At 38.2% G+C, this 15,509-nt stretch overlaps 1 protein-coding gene across 2 annotated transcripts in view; it reads left to right on the top strand.

Annotated features, from left to right (window-relative positions):
- Positions 1-15,509, top strand: part of TMEFF1 (transmembrane protein with EGF like and two follistatin like domains 1) — a 99,570-nt gene that overhangs the window by 57,753 nt on the left and 26,308 nt on the right. For both annotated transcript variants that reach the window (XM_042242956.1, XM_027964168.2), the window contains exons 6-7: positions 10,584-10,732; positions 12,553-12,618. In XM_042242956.1, coding sequence (XP_042098890.1) covers positions 10,584-10,732; positions 12,553-12,618 — 215 coding nt within the window. The remainder of the gene's footprint in view (positions 1-10,583; positions 10,733-12,552; positions 12,619-15,509) is intronic.

Genomic DNA, 15,509 nt, shown 5'->3' with positions numbered 1-15,509 from the left:
GGGCTGCTCTGTGTTTTCTACTTCCTCACTGTAGCTGACCCACGTTCTCAGGAGCATGTCAGTTAGATGAGTGTGCTTGTGTGGTTCAGGCAGTTGCAGGAACTTCATCACGGCAAGTACAGATAAGAATCTGAGCCAGGCTTACTGAGCATTCTGTCCTCTGGCCGAAAAGAGAGCAGTAGGCATCCTGGTAATGGCAGCCAGCAGCATGACTGTGCACAGAGTGAAACTGTTTCATTGTGAACTGGTTGCCCTCTTAATATAGCTGTCATCTTACAATCTCCCTTCAACGTTGTGTCTTTTCCCACCGCAGTCGATTCTCCAGTTTTCCTGCGCTAGCTGAGTGTCTTACAGTTCAGTTCTCTTATTCTTTACTTGGAGTCAGCACAGACCCCACAGGTCTTAGACCTGCAAATTACCCCCTTTTTAGGACACCAGCTGCAAATGAGGTAGGTCCCTTGCACTTCTGCCCAGGATACTAGTAATCTGGATGTTCCTACGACCTTCTTTAAGGTTCCATAGTTTGCTAAAATGACTTTGAATTAAGGAAGGAGCTGAGTCATCTCATTAGCACACAAAAGACGGTTGTCTCACAAAGTTACAAGGGTTTTAGGAGCTCTGCCAGAAACAGACCTAATAATATTTTTTGTTAAACTAGACGCATCATCCTAGAAGTTCCTTTACCTCTCTTCTCCGCAGCATGTTTTTTTTTTTTTTTTTTTTTAAATTTTGCCTTCTCCCATTTTAGTATATCTTTTAGTAGCTTCTTGAGAAAGGGTACAAAGTGAGACCGTACTTTTTACTTTTGATAATTTATTTTATTTACTTTTGGTTGCACTGGGTCTTCGTTGCTGTGTGCAGACTCTAGTTGTGGTGATGGTGGTCTCCTCTGCTTGTGGTGCGGTGGCTTCTCTTGTTGTGGAGCACAGTCTCGGGGCATAGGCTCAGTAGTTGCACACGCAGTCTCAGTAGTTACAGTGTACTGGCTGAGTCTCACTGCGGCATGTGGAACCTTCCCGGACCAGGAATCAACCCATGTCCCCTGCATTGACAGGCGGATTCATATCCACTGGACCACCAGCGGAGTCTGAGACCTTATGTTTAAGGTCTATTTATCCTACATCTAATACTTGACTTAAAACTTGGTGAGTGCATGCTTCTAAGTGTGAGATAATTTTCCCTCAGAATTGTGAAATCATTGCTATATTGTCTTCTAGCTTCCAGTTGAAGTCTGAAGCCACTCTGATTTCTGGTCCTTTGTATACTGTTTTCTCTCTCTCGAAGCATGTAGAATCTCCTATTGGTCCTCAGTATAATGAAATTTCACAGTTCCCAGAAACTTACTGACTTCTGATTTGAGAAATTTTCTTCAGTTATTTCCTTGATGACTTCTTTTCCTCTCTCTTCTAATTTTGCTAGTTCTGACCTTTGGATGTTGGGCATTCTGCACTAGTCCTGTAATTTTCTTGTCTCTCTTAGTTTCTGTTAATTTTTTTCTTTTTTTGGCTGTCCTTTCTGAGAGATTTCTTGAACTTTTATTTTCCAGTCCTTTTTTGAGTTCATCGTTTCTCGTATACTTTTTATGTTGCTCTTTTTAACAAAAATTATAACATTCTGTTTTTGTTTATGACTATAATACTTTTTTCTGCCGGTTTATTATTGGGATTCTGTCTGCTGTAAGGATGAGATTTTTCTCTTATTCATTTTTATTCAGTGAGTTTTAGTCTTTTATTTTTTGCAGTTATATGGCCTTATAAAATGAATTAGAGAATGTTCTTTCTGTTCTCTGGATGATTTTGTGTAAGAATAGAATTACCTGTTTATTCAATGACAGAATGCAGTCCACTGGAAAAGGCAATGGCAGACCACTTTAGTATTGCCTTGAGAACCCCATGAACAGTATGAAAAAGGAAAAAGATAAGACACTGAAACATGAACTCCCCAGTATGTGCCCAATATGCTACTGGAGATCAGTGGAGAAATAACTCCAGAAAGAATGAAGGGATGGAGCCAAAGCAAAAATAACACCCATTTGTGAGTGGGACTGGTGATGGAAGCAGGGTCCAATGCTGTAAAGAGCAATATTGCATAGGAACCTGGAATGTTAGGTCCATGAATCAAGGCAAATTGGAAGTGGTCAAACAGGAGGTGACAAGAGTGAACATCAACATTCTAGGAATCAGTGAACTAAGATGGACTGGAATGGGTGAATTTAACTCAGATGACCATTATATCTACTACTGTGGGCAGGAATCCCTTAGAAGAAATGGAGTAGCCATCATAGTCAATAAAAGAGTCTGAAATGCAGTACTTGGATGCAATCTCAAAAATGACAGAATGATCTCTGTTCATTTCCAAGGCAAACCATTCAATATCACATTAACCAAGTCTGTGCCCCAACTAGTAACGCTGAAGAAGCTGAAGTTGAACAGTTCTATGAAGACCTACAAGACCTTCTAGAATTAACACCCCAAAAAGATGTCCTTTTCTTTATAGATGACTGGAATGAAAAAGTAGGAAGTCAAGAAACACCTGGAGTAACAGGCATATTTGGCCTTGGAGTACAGAATGAAGCAGGGCAAAGGCTAATAGAGTTCTGTCAAGAGAACACACTGGTCATAGCAACAACACAAGAGAAGACTCTACACATCAACATCACCACATGGTAGACACCAAAATCAGATTTTTTATATTCTTTGCAGCCAAAGATGGAGAAGCTCTATACAGTCAGCAAAACAAGATGGTGAGCTGACTGTGGCTCAGATCATGAACTCCTTATTGCCAAATTCAGACTGAAATTGAAGAAAGTAGGGAAAACCACTAGACCATGCAGGTATGACCTAAATCAAATCCCTTAGACTATACAGTGGAAGTGAGAGATAGATTTAAGGTATTAGATCTGATAGAATGAGTGCCTGATGAACTATGGAGGTTTGTGACATTGTGTAGGAGACAGGAATCAAGACCATCCCCAAGAAAAAGAAATACAAAAAACCAAAATGGCTTTCTGAGGAAGCCTTACAAATACCTGTGAAAAAGAAGAGAAGCAGAAAGCAAAGGAGAAAAGTAAAGATACACCCATTTGAATGCAGAGTTCCAAAGAATAGCAACGAGAGATAAGAAAGCCTTCCTCAGTGATCAGTGCAAAGAAATAGAGGAAAACAATAGAATGGGAAAGACTAGAGATCTCTTCAAGAAATTCTAGATACCAAGGGAACATTTCATCCAAAGATGGGCTCAATAAAGGACAGAAATGGTATGAACCTAACAGAAGCAGAAGATATGAAGAAGAGGTGGCAAGAATGCACAGAAGAACTGTACAAAAATGATCTTCATGACCCGGATAATGACGATGATGTGATCACTTACTTAGAGCGAGACATTCTGGAATGTGAAGTCAAGTGGGCCTTCAGTTCAGTTCAGTGCAGTCGCTCAGTCGTGTCCGACTCTTTGTGACCCCATGAATCGCAGCATGCCAGGCCTCCCTGTCCATCACCAACTCCTGGAGTTCACTCAGACTCACGTCCATCGAGTCAGTGATGCCATCTAGCCATCTCATCCTCTGTCATCCCCTTCTCCCCCTCCCCCAATCCCTCCCAACATCAAAGTCTTTTCCAGTGAGTCAACCTCTTAGGAAGCATCATACGGACAAAGCTAGTGGAGGTGATGGAATTCCAGTTGAGCTGTTTCAAATCCTGAAAGATGATGCTGTGCAAGTGCTGCACTCAATATGCCAGCAAATTTGGAAAACTCAGCAGTGGCCACAGGACTGGAAAAGGTCAGTTTTCATTCCAATTCAAAAGAAAGGCAATGCCAAAGAATGCTCAAACTACTGCACAGTTGCACTCATGTCACACGCTAGTAAAGTATTGCTTAAAATTCTCGAAGCCAGACTTCAGCAATACATGAACCGTGAACTTCTAGGTGTTCAAGCTGGTTTTAGAAAAGGCAGAGGAACCAGAGATTAAATTGCCAACATCCGCTGGATCATCTAAAGAACAAGAGAGTTCCAGAAAACATCTATTTCTGCTTTACTGACTATGCCAAAGCCTTTGACTGTGTGGATCACAATAAACTGTTGAAAATTCTGAAAAAGATGGGAATAGCAGACCACCTGACCTGCCTCTTGAGAAACCTATATGCAGGTCAGGAAGCAACAGTTAGAACTGGACATGGAACAACAAACTGGTTCCAAATAGGAAAAGGAGTACATCAACATTGTATATTGTCACCCTGCTTATTTAACTTCTATGCAGAGTACATCATGAGAAACGCTGGACTGGAAGAAACACAAGCTGGAATCAAGATTGCTGAGAGAAATATCAGTATCCTCAGATGTGTAGATGACACCACCCTTATGGCAGAAAGTGAAGAGGATCTAAAGACCCTCTTGATGAAAGTGAAAGAGGAGAGTGAAAAAGTTGCCTTAAAGCTCAACTGTCAGAAAACTAAGATCGTGGCATCTGGTCCCATCACTTCATGGGAAATAGATGGGGAAACAGTGTTAGACTTTATTTTTTTGGGCTCCAAATCACTGCAGATGGTGATTGCAGGTATGAAATTAAAAGACGCTTACTACTTGGTAGTAAAGTTATGAACCAACCTAGATAGCATATTCAGAAGCAGAAACATTAGTTTGCCAACAAAGGTCTGTCTAGTCAAGGCTGTGGTTTTTCTAGTAGTCATGTATGGATGTGAGAGTTGGACTCTAAAGAAAGCTGAACGCCAAAGAATTGATGCTTTTGAACTGTGGTGTTGGAGAAGACTCTTGAGAGTCCCTTGGACTGCAAGGAGATCCAACCAGTACATTCTAAAGGAGATCATCCTGGGTGTTCATTGGAAGGACTGATGTTAAAGCTGAAACTCCCATACTTTGGCCATTGATGTGAAGAGCTGACTCATTTGAAAAGACCCTGATGTTGGGAAAGGTTGTGGACAGGAGGAGGAGGGGACAATAGAGGATGAGATAGTTGGATGGCATCACCGTCTTGCTGGACATGGTTTGGGTAGACTCAGGAAGTTGGTGATGGACAGGGAGGCCTCGCGTTCTGCGGTTTATGGGGCTCAAAGAGTCGGATATGATTGAGCAACTGAACTGAATGATTGGAATGAATCATTCATGTGTTCATGCATCCTTTTTAAAAAGATCACCTAGATCTGATAATGTCTTGGAGGACATTTTCAAAATTGATTTTATTTCTTCAATGAATGTATCAGCATTCAGCTTCTATTTTGATCAAATTTTAGTAGTTAATTTGGTTTTATTCATTTCAGTTAAGTTTTCAGATTTGCTGACATAAAGTTGTTCACAATAGAATTCTCTTATTTTTAAAATCACAATCTGTAGTCTGTTCTGGTTTAGATACTTTTTTTTTCACTTTTTCTCATCCTGCTTTGTTGATTTGAAAGTTGATTGTTGATTCTTTTTTTCCCCTTCTTTTTAGTCTTTGTATTTTTGGTCATACCAGATAGCTTGTGGAATTAGAGATCGAACTCAGGCCCTCAGCAGTGGAGGCATGGAGTTCCAGCCTCTGGACAAGCAAGGAATTCCCTGAAGGTCTTTTCAGAGGACCAACTTTTAGCTTTATTGATCTTCTCTGTTGTAATTTTGTTTTCTGTTTCTGCTGAAATGTGTCTATAAATCTAATATTAATATCCATGTCCTCCATATTTTCCCCTCCTTTTTTTGTTTTCACTGGGTTTATTCATTTCTCTTTTTGTAATTTCTTAAATGGATGTTTAGTGATTTAACTTTCTACTGTTCCTTCAAGATTTGAGACAAAACTTGAAAACGGTGAGGGATTAAACTAAGTGGTTGTTTGAGGGAAAAGTGTTTCAGGAAGAGGGGAAGCCCTGAGGCAGGAGTGTCCCTGGTGAGTTTGAGAGAAAAGCAGGGCCAATTTAGTGAAAAGATTTTTCATGATATAAATGTGGAAAATAACTACTTAACTCCCTTTATCTGTCGCTTTGCCTGCTGAGATGTCTGTTTCATGTGACAGCTGTGATGAGTGGAGAGAACACCCTCTCAGTCACTCATTCGGTTTGTGATCTTAGGCTTTTTAACTTCTTTCATATTCAACTTCCCTGTTCATAATTTGCTGTCATGATTAAAGAGACAAATATGACTATCCCCGCACAGTAGGTAGGGAATAAATGGTTGTTAAGTGTCTTGAGTTTGGCATGTTTACTGAAGCAATTTCTTTCCACGTTAGTGCACTCCCGTGCTTGGGCATCCTGCCTTCTGCCGCCGTCGCCAGCCTGCATTCCCCAGGAACCACTCCAGTCAGTGGTGTTAGTGGCCGCTAGGGTCTAATGCTGTTCTCCTTGCTCATTGCTTCCCTGAGCTGGACATTCCTTACGATGGGGGTTTCACTTTCTTTCCTCACGTGCTACTGGAAATAGTAGCGGTGGTGGTTCTCACAGCTCTTGGTCTTGTGTGCAGTGTTTCCGTCCCACTGTGGAGTGGACCTTTCCTGCATGTGATCAGGGCACTTCCTGCTGGGCTTCCCTGGCGGCTCTGTGGTAAAGAGCCCACTTGCAGTGCAGACATGTGTGTTCGATCCCTGGGTTGGGAAGATCCCCTGGAGAAGGAAGTGGCAACCCACTCCAGTGTTCTTGCCTGGGAAATCCCATGGACAGAGGATCCTGAATGGGCTCCAGTCCATGGGGTTGCAGAGTCAGATACAACTTAGTGACTGAACACAAGCCTCGGCTGAGTCCCTTGTTTCTCCTCACTCGACTGATATGATATTCTGCCTTTGTTGCTGAGCCTTTTCTCATCCCTGAAACTGTTCTATAATTCTTTCTTTTGTTGGCCACTGTTTCTACTTAATTGCCATCCCAATTTTGCCTACTTTGATCTCTTAAACCTGGAGTTGGCAGTGTTTTTCTGTAAAGGACTAAATGGTAAATATTTTATATTTTGAGGGCCACATACTGTCTCTGTCACGTATTCTCTGTCCCCATCCCTTTAAAAATTATAAGAGCCATTTTTGACTTGTTAGTAAATATTCAAAGTTTTTTTTTTTAATTGTGAAACAGAGCATGTATTGAAAAGCTTTTGAAAACTTATACATTTAGTTTAACATACAAAAATGAAACAAACTATGACACCTACATCCCAAGCCGTGAAATACAGGGTATTGTCAGTACTTTAGAGCTGCTTCCGGTGATCCTCCCCCATTGTGTGTTTGTTCTGCCTGCTCTGCTGCATTTTGTGGAAATCATTCCTTTTATTTTTCTCTATAGTTCTATCACATGATAACCCTCCTAAGAATAACTTGGATTGGCCAAAAAGTTTCTGTAAGATGTTACAGAAAAACTCGAATGAACTTTTTGGTCAACCCAATATTATATGGCTTTTGTTTGAATTTGAATTTTGTATAAGTGGAATCATACTATGTGTACCTTCTTTTGGAGACGGCTGTGGCACCCCTCTCCAGTGCTCTTGCCTCTTGAATCCCAGGGATGGGGGAGCCTGGTGGGCTGCTGTCTATGGGGTCGCACAGAGTTGGACATGACTTAAGTGACGCAGCAGCAGCAGCAGCAGCAGTACCTTCTTTTGCTCAGAATTATGTTTTTGAGATTTGTTTGTGTTGATGCTTGTAGCTGCTTAATTGAATCCAGTTGCTTGACTGTTCCACATCTTTTTATAGTCCATTTTAATGTTAATGGACATTTGGATTGTTTACAGTCTTCTGTTCTCATGAATAATGCTCTGTGACCACTCTTATGCATATCTTCTGGTGCACATATGTAAGAGACTTTCAAGGGCCTCACTCAGTAGTGGGATTGTTGGACATATGCAAGTCTGGCTTTGCTGGTAATGCTTGTTTTCCAAAGTGGTTGTACCAGTAAGTTCTTCTTGCAGCAGAACGTAAGAATTCCCTTTGGTTCTCATCCTTGTCAACACTTTGTATTCTCTTAATTTTTGCTGTTTAGTGAATGTGATGGTATCTTGTGGTTTTCATTTACATTTTCTTGATTATTGAACAATTTGAACACTTTTTTACATATATTCTTATATGCTTCCAAGTCCTATATCTTTTTTCAAGTTAATTTATATATATATTTTGCATATAAGTTTAACATGCATATTCAATTTATCACAGGCTGAAGTTCATCAATATTTCTGTTCTTAAAACACTGTGATTTCAGTCCCTTCCAATTTGCATGCCATCATTAATTTACTGTTTTTTTTTTTAATTAGCACAGAGCTTTGATGTCATTGTTTTATATTGTCAGTATTTTGTTAATATTGCTTATGTATTTATACTTTTGTTCTTCATTTCTGTTTTAATATCAGGTCTTTCTTGTAGGATCATTTTTCTACTGACTTTATAATTCCTTTACTGACAGTCAGCAGGTGACAAACTCTAAATTTTTACTTCTTCCACATTACTTTTATTTTACATTTAATCATGAAAGATAGTTCTTTTTATATAAACTCTATTTTATCTCAGCACATTGCAAATATTATTTCACTGTCTTTTGGCTATAAATAAACATTTTGGCTTCAGTATTACCTTTGAAGACACCTGTCTCTCTTCTTGATTCTTTGAAGGTAATCTTTTCTTTTTGGCTGCTTTTAAAATATTATTTTGTTGCTATGTTACAAAAATTCCAGTGATATTTCACTATCTGGATTATTTTTTAATAATCCTATTTAGAATTTATTAGGCTTCTTGGATATTTAGATTAGTATATTTCTTTAGTTTTAGAAAGTTTGAGAAACTGAGAATATTATTCCTGCCTTATTCTTGTAACTCATCTGAAACTCCAGTCAGATTTTTATTAGATCTTGTAACTGTCTTCCACATCTCTTAATCTTTTTCTTTTAATATATCCTGTCTCTTCGACTTAGCCGTGGTTTGGGCATTTTCTTCTGACCTGTCTTCCAGTTCATGGATTCACCTTTAGTGTATCTACTCTCCTTTTAAATCTGCCCAGTGAGTTTCTTATTTCTAATAATACATTCTTTATTTATTAGAAGCTTTTGTTGGTTCATTTCCGCATCAGCTTGCTCTGTCCATGTGTGTTATTTCTTGTCTGTTGTGGGTGTGGGAGTGAATGAGCATGTGTGTGACCTACTTGTGCTTCTCAGAACTGTATCTTGGAAAATATTTGAGGTCTAGGATAATAAAGTTGGGTTTCTCCAGAGAGGATTGCTTTTACTTTTGTTAGTTGCTTAGGGCCCATTCCAGTCATTGACTCTTAAAATAAATTCTGGGCTTGATTTTTTTCAGAACATCCAAGTTGTAGTTTAACTTGTAATTACTCATGTGAAGACTGGCTTGTAGTTCTCAGGGAGATGGTTTTTTCCCCTCTCTTCAGTACTGTGGCTCAGGGAAAGATTTTTTTACCCCTTTAAACAGTCATTTTGGAATATGGCAACTCATTTCTCCTCTGCCCTCATGCCTTTTTTCCACGGTCTGCAGATTCACCACCTTAGGTAGGTCAGTATTCTTTGTCTTCTGTTCTCAGAGGCCTGCAAAGTCAAAAAGTTGATAACTGAATTTACCTAGTTTGGCACATGCCTTCAAGGTGAAAATCAGCTTTGGCAAAGTTAATTGATCTTTTTCTATTCTTGTCTTCATTTAACTTTTCTTGAATATTGCTTGTTTCTTGACATCTTACAGGTGCATTTGAGAATGTTTTAAAATATATGTTATTTTCATTAGAAGGATTAGTACAGGTTCCGAGTCCACCATATTGCTGGAAAACAGAGAGTCTCTATGATTTTCAGTTTTGTATTCCCAGTTAGATTTTATTGTCCTTGAGAGGAGTAACCATGCCTTGTACTTTCTTGGCCTTCTCTAGAAGGCAGTGAGTGTTCAGTGGATATAACTCAGTTATACAGGTGGATGTGTAAGTCAGAAACATTTTTGAAGGACTTCTATTTTACATGTTTTATATCTGTTTTTTTAATCTTCCCCATTATTTGGGAAGGTTAGGTGTATTACTACTACTTCTGTTTTATGGATCAGTAAACTGAGTCTTAGAGGGAGAATATGGATACAAATCTGGTTATTTGTTGGACTAAGATTTAGATTCATGACTTTTGACTCATAATTCTGTATCCTTTCTGATATACCATGTTGCTTTTTAATTAATATTATTGATATTTGACATATCTTGATTATTATCTCTAGATATGAAAGTTCTAAAGAAGTGACTCCATTAGTAATAATCTGGATGAAATTATCTCTCGATTCTCACCTGAAAGAAATTGTTGGCTGAGCATTCACTTTGCTTAAACTGTTATCAGTGACTTAAAATAATGTATTGACTTCTGTTATAGAAAGTAGAAAAAAGAATTGCTTACAAACTACTATATAAGATAAATAAGCTGCAAGGATATATTGTACAGCACAGAGAATATAGCCAATCTTATATAATAACTTGAAGTGTAATAAAAGTATTAAATCACTGCATTGTACACCTGAAACTAATATAATCTTGTAAATCAACTGTACTTCAATAAAAATGTTAAAAAGTTTTAAAAAATTGCTCAGTTTTGCTGTTGCAGTGTTGTGAAAATACCTTTGTTGTAAAACATAAATAGTTTTTGTTTTTTCCAACAGGTGTGTATGTAATATAGACTGCAGTGGATACAGTTTTAATCCTGTGTGTGCTTCTGATGGGAGTTCCTATAACAATCCCTGTTTTGTTCGAGAAGCATCTTGTATAAAACAAGAACAGATCGATATAAGGCATCTTGGTCACTGCACAGGTAAAATTAATCTAGGGATTTGGCTTTAATATCACATGTCTACAGTCTTATTTGTATATTTTGGTAGTGTTCTGAATTTGTAAAATGAAAAATCTTTGATGCTTTATTTTTTATTACTGTGTATTTTAGAACTTCTTTGTTTTGTTACTAACTTAGCTTTTTAAAAATTTGCTTTCACTATCTTAAGACACAAACAATGCTTCTTGATTGCTTAGTTACTAAGCTGATCCTAACGTGAACTTATAGCTATATTTATACTTCTTAAGAATTGTCTCAAATTTGTAACGATTATAGTTGTTTAGAAATGAGTTTATTTTAATTATAGTAAAACTAAATATTAACATTTTTTCATCTTTTGTTCTAGAGCATAATAGTTTGTTTTCATGTTTTCTCTAGTTTTTACCTCTACATATTTTATACTGTTAAAGATTTTGGGGTGAAGTTATAGAATATAGGGAAAAAGTATTACTTTCAGTTTAAAATTCTTTCCCCCTTCTTGCTTTCTGCCGTAGTTTAAGAACCATGGTACCAACTAAGAATAAGTTTTTGTCTTCTATTCCTGCTAAAAATACCTGGTCACAGAGGCAGAGGTTTTCAATCTTTTTTCCTAGTAAGACACATATAGGCAAGCATAATGTACGATTTCCCAGTAGCAAACAAGTCCAGACGCTTCCTGATGGCCTAGGGTTATGCATCTTTCCTGCTACTAGGTCTAAGTGCCCTCCCTTCTGACCACTTCCCCACCTTTTTGCGTTTATTAAAGGGCTGTGTTTTCATGAGCTTAGGGAAAACATAGCTAAGAGGAAAAGGTTGCAAGCCAGAGTTTGCTGCTTTATACTGATAACAAGCTATTTGTGAAATACTGAACAACTGATTGAAATGTCTGTGGTCTAAGCTACCGAAGAATGCCCAAGAAACTATTCAGAAGATATCTAGGTGAGAGTCAGGTGTGTGCATGGCAGCGGAAACTGTTTACTGACAGAGACCCCTTGTAGGTGGAAGTAGTAGTGTGGTTTGCTTTTCTTTCTTGGGGTGGCATTTGTAGCGTAGGTTAAAGTGTGTTCTTGAGGAAAGCATGTCTTTTCTGACATGCGGTTTGTGGTTGAATGGTAGTACCTGGAATTTCAAATTCAGAAGAGTTGGTCAAGGTTGAGGATTTTGTGGTTTGTGGTTGAATGGTACTACCTGGAATTTCAAATTCAGAAGAGTTGGTCAAGGTTGAGGATTTTGTTAATTGAAATTCATGCTTTTGGAATCCTGTGGAGTGGTTTATCTTGGTCCCCATTTACACCTGACTGTACCTTCCCTTGCCCCCACTGTGCATTGGGAAAACCGAAGCTTATGCTTCCCAGCAGGTGTTTATGGTTCATGTAGTCTTCCTGTCCTAACATAATTCACCAGTAAGGGGTCATGTTTATAATAAATTTTGTCTGATAACACAGTTGATATTCCATATTTATATTAACTTGATATATTTCCAAGGAAACAGTGGTGCGAGAAGGTAAATCTTGAAACCATTGTCCCTTGGAGAACCGGCTAATCCTTTCTCTTCAAGGTCTATGTGATTTCAGTCTCACAGGGAAGACTTTTTAAGGAGATCATATTTTAGCTGAAGTTTCAGTGAAGTTAGACTGTTCATGCAGAACGCATTTATATCTGAGTGCTGAGACAGAAGTGTTACAATAGATCAAGTGAGTGGTAGCTCAGGCAAAGTGGACAGAGAATTGGAAAGGACCTGGAGCGTTTGGAATATTTAGGAGTTTCATGGTATGACTTAAACATCATATGTATCTTAATTTTCAAATCATTTTCTCTTACAGACACAGATGACACTAGTTTGTTGGGAAAGAAGGATGATGGACTACAGTATCGACCAGATGTGAAAGGTACTGAATCACAATTTCCTGAATTTTGGCCAAGTGTTGAAATATGGTCACTAGCTGTCCTTAGTAGTTCTCGATCCATTATAATGACCTTTCCAGCTTTGCTCTATGGCAATATACATTATGCAGTTAAATTTTAGTAATAATATTGACTGTGCGCTTCTCAGTTTACAGAGTACTCTCACATCTGTGTTTTTTTAATTGAAATTTTTACTGTGAGAATTGTAGATTCACATGCATTTGTAAGAAATTATACAGAAAGATCTCTCATCTTTGCTTTTAAAATCGTCTTTGCCTCTCTAGAATCTACTGTTAACACTTAACCTCTGTGCATGGGTCTTTGAACCTAGTTCCCTCTGCCTGGAACTCTTCTTTGCCTAGGAGTCATCCTTTCGGTCGCCTTAGAAGTTATTTCTATTTGGGAACTATCCCTTGACTCTTAAACCTAGATTGCGTGCCTCTCTTCATACTCTGATGACCAAGCCCTTAACCTGCTCTAAGTATAATTGTCTGTTCTACTCATCTGCATCCCTCTCTGGACTGTGAGCTCTGCCATGTTCACTTTGGGATTCCTAACACTTAGCAGAACGTCTGGCACTTACCTAGGGGCTCCATGCCTGTCAGAAGAATGGATATAGCTTAAAGAAACTGTAGGATTTATTCATACAAAGTCTTTTATTTTAAGGTCAGATCAGAGATTGGATTCTAGTTCCCTTGACTGCAAGTCCAGTGTGCTTTAATTTCTCATTTTCATATTCATTATTTCATTTGTTTTTTGCAACCACTGTGATGGGTAGGGACCAGTGAAAATATTGAGTCTCATTGATGTTATAGCTAGTGAACCAAAGCAGGTCCTGATCTTAGGATCCTAGACCAGGGTTTCTGTATATTTGCTTTTACATGTATCTTCTATGCCATTTGTTTGGTTATACTAATGGGCAGTTTTAAAAAAAAATGTGTGATCTACCTTTTAGGCCTAATTTCTAAAAAATACATAGAATGAGAATAACAGGCCCTATTTCATAGAGTGTCATAAAGGTCAAATGAGATAATGCATGTCAGGTGCTTTGAATAGTATCTGACATACTCATAAGTGTGTAAGAAGTGGTAGCTGTTATTATCATTGAATAATTTGTATTTCTGTCACTTGAGTCATATTAAACCTGAATCAGTTATATCCCATGAGCCCCTGAAATATCAGTTTCCTATGTTGATACAAAGTGCTGTGTTTAAAATAGGAAATCTTTGTATTCCCATAGGAGATATAATAGATCAATGCTAGTTTCATTCTTTATACTGATAGTACATGACCAGAATAGGAAAGTTCTTTTTCAGTAGGTAGAAGCTCCTGCTTAAAGCAATTTGGGGAATTGTGTATACCCAAAATACTTGTCTGTCTTTGATAATTTTACAGGGATAATTTAGTGCCTAAGCCATTTTTTGAGATACTGAACACTTTACACATAAGAATTTGTCTATAATGCAAATGAAATTATCATAATCAGTAGATGTAATTTATTAAGTGCCTTTTTTTACCGGTTGTTTTACCAGAAACTGTTGGTGGATAGAAAGATATGTAATACATGACATCCATCTTTAAAGAACTTGTGACACAATAAGAAATGAACATAACCTTGTTCTAACAAAGTGAAAGTTGGTTATTGTTATGAATGCAGTGCTTTGAAAAAGTTAGGATAAGAACTCAGAAAAAAAGAAATTACTATTTGGTGGGGACTGGTGACGCAGGTGGAGGTGCAGGTTTGATCCCTGGGTCAAGAAGATCCCCTTGAGTAGGAAATAGCAACCCACTCCAGTATTCTTGCCTGGAAAATTCCATAAACAGAGGAGCCTGACAGGCTACAGTCCATGGAGTTGCAAAGAGTCAGACATGACTGAGCATGCATGCAGGAGAGTGGGGAGAATGGTGAAGATCTAAGAAACACATAGAAGAGGTCTTATTTGAGCTGAACCTTGAAGGGTGGTTAGGATTTGAAGAGGTCGAAGGGTATTTAAGGAGGATGGAAGCGCATCAGCAGAAGTATGAATGCAAACATTGGGATAGAATGTATTGGAGAACGATGAGGAATCCTTTTTGGCTGGAGAGAAGGGATGTAAAAGGCAGAAATGGAAGGCAAGTATGGAAAGGTAGCTTGGGGCCAGATTGTGTACAGTCCTTTTTTTTTTTTTGTCTGAGTCTTCACCACTGCACTGCCAGAGAATTCCCACATGTACAATCTTGAATGCTCTGTTATCCTAGGGCATTTAAACTTCATTTGTAGGCAGTGGGGAAATCATAATATATTTGGAAAGGAAAGGCTACAGTATTAACCAGCTGAATACATTATACCAGGCAGGACTTGTGCTTATTATGTACTTTGGGCTAGAGACAGAGAGATCAGTTAATTAGGCTCAAAAGGAATAGATTCCTACTTAAGATATGGAGGATAAAAGAGTTAAAACTAGGATGACTTAGATGATGGATTCTGTTTATTGAACTAAGAATATTGGGAGGGGAAAGGTGTTTGGGGTAAGTAAGAAAGGAGTTGATGGTGGAGATGATTAATTTTACTTTGGGGTTTGAGTTGCTTGTGGAACTCACCTGGACGACTTTGTTTTTTAGCATAAATTTACGAGTTAGTCCTTGGATATCTAGGTGGTAACTGAAGTGATGAGAATGAGTGAAAGAGATTATAGAGCTGCATTGTCTAGTAGAGTAGCCACTGGCTACATGTGGCTATTTAAATTTAGATTGGATAAAATGAAATAAAATTAAAGGTTTTTGTTTCTCAGTTATACTAGCCGTATTTTAAATCCTCAGTAGTCCCATGTGACCCATGGTTACCATATTGGACAGCACAGATACAGAACATATCAAGAGCTGCAGAAAATTCTGT

The sequence above is a fragment of the Ovis aries genome, chromosome 2, assembly GCF_016772045.2.
Source record: "Ovis aries strain OAR_USU_Benz2616 breed Rambouillet chromosome 2, ARS-UI_Ramb_v3.0, whole genome shotgun sequence".
Taxonomy (NCBI): domain Eukaryota; kingdom Metazoa; phylum Chordata; class Mammalia; order Artiodactyla; family Bovidae; genus Ovis; species Ovis aries.
The sequence above is the reverse complement of the archived record's forward strand: the minus strand, read 5'-3'. Positions and strand labels throughout refer to the sequence as shown.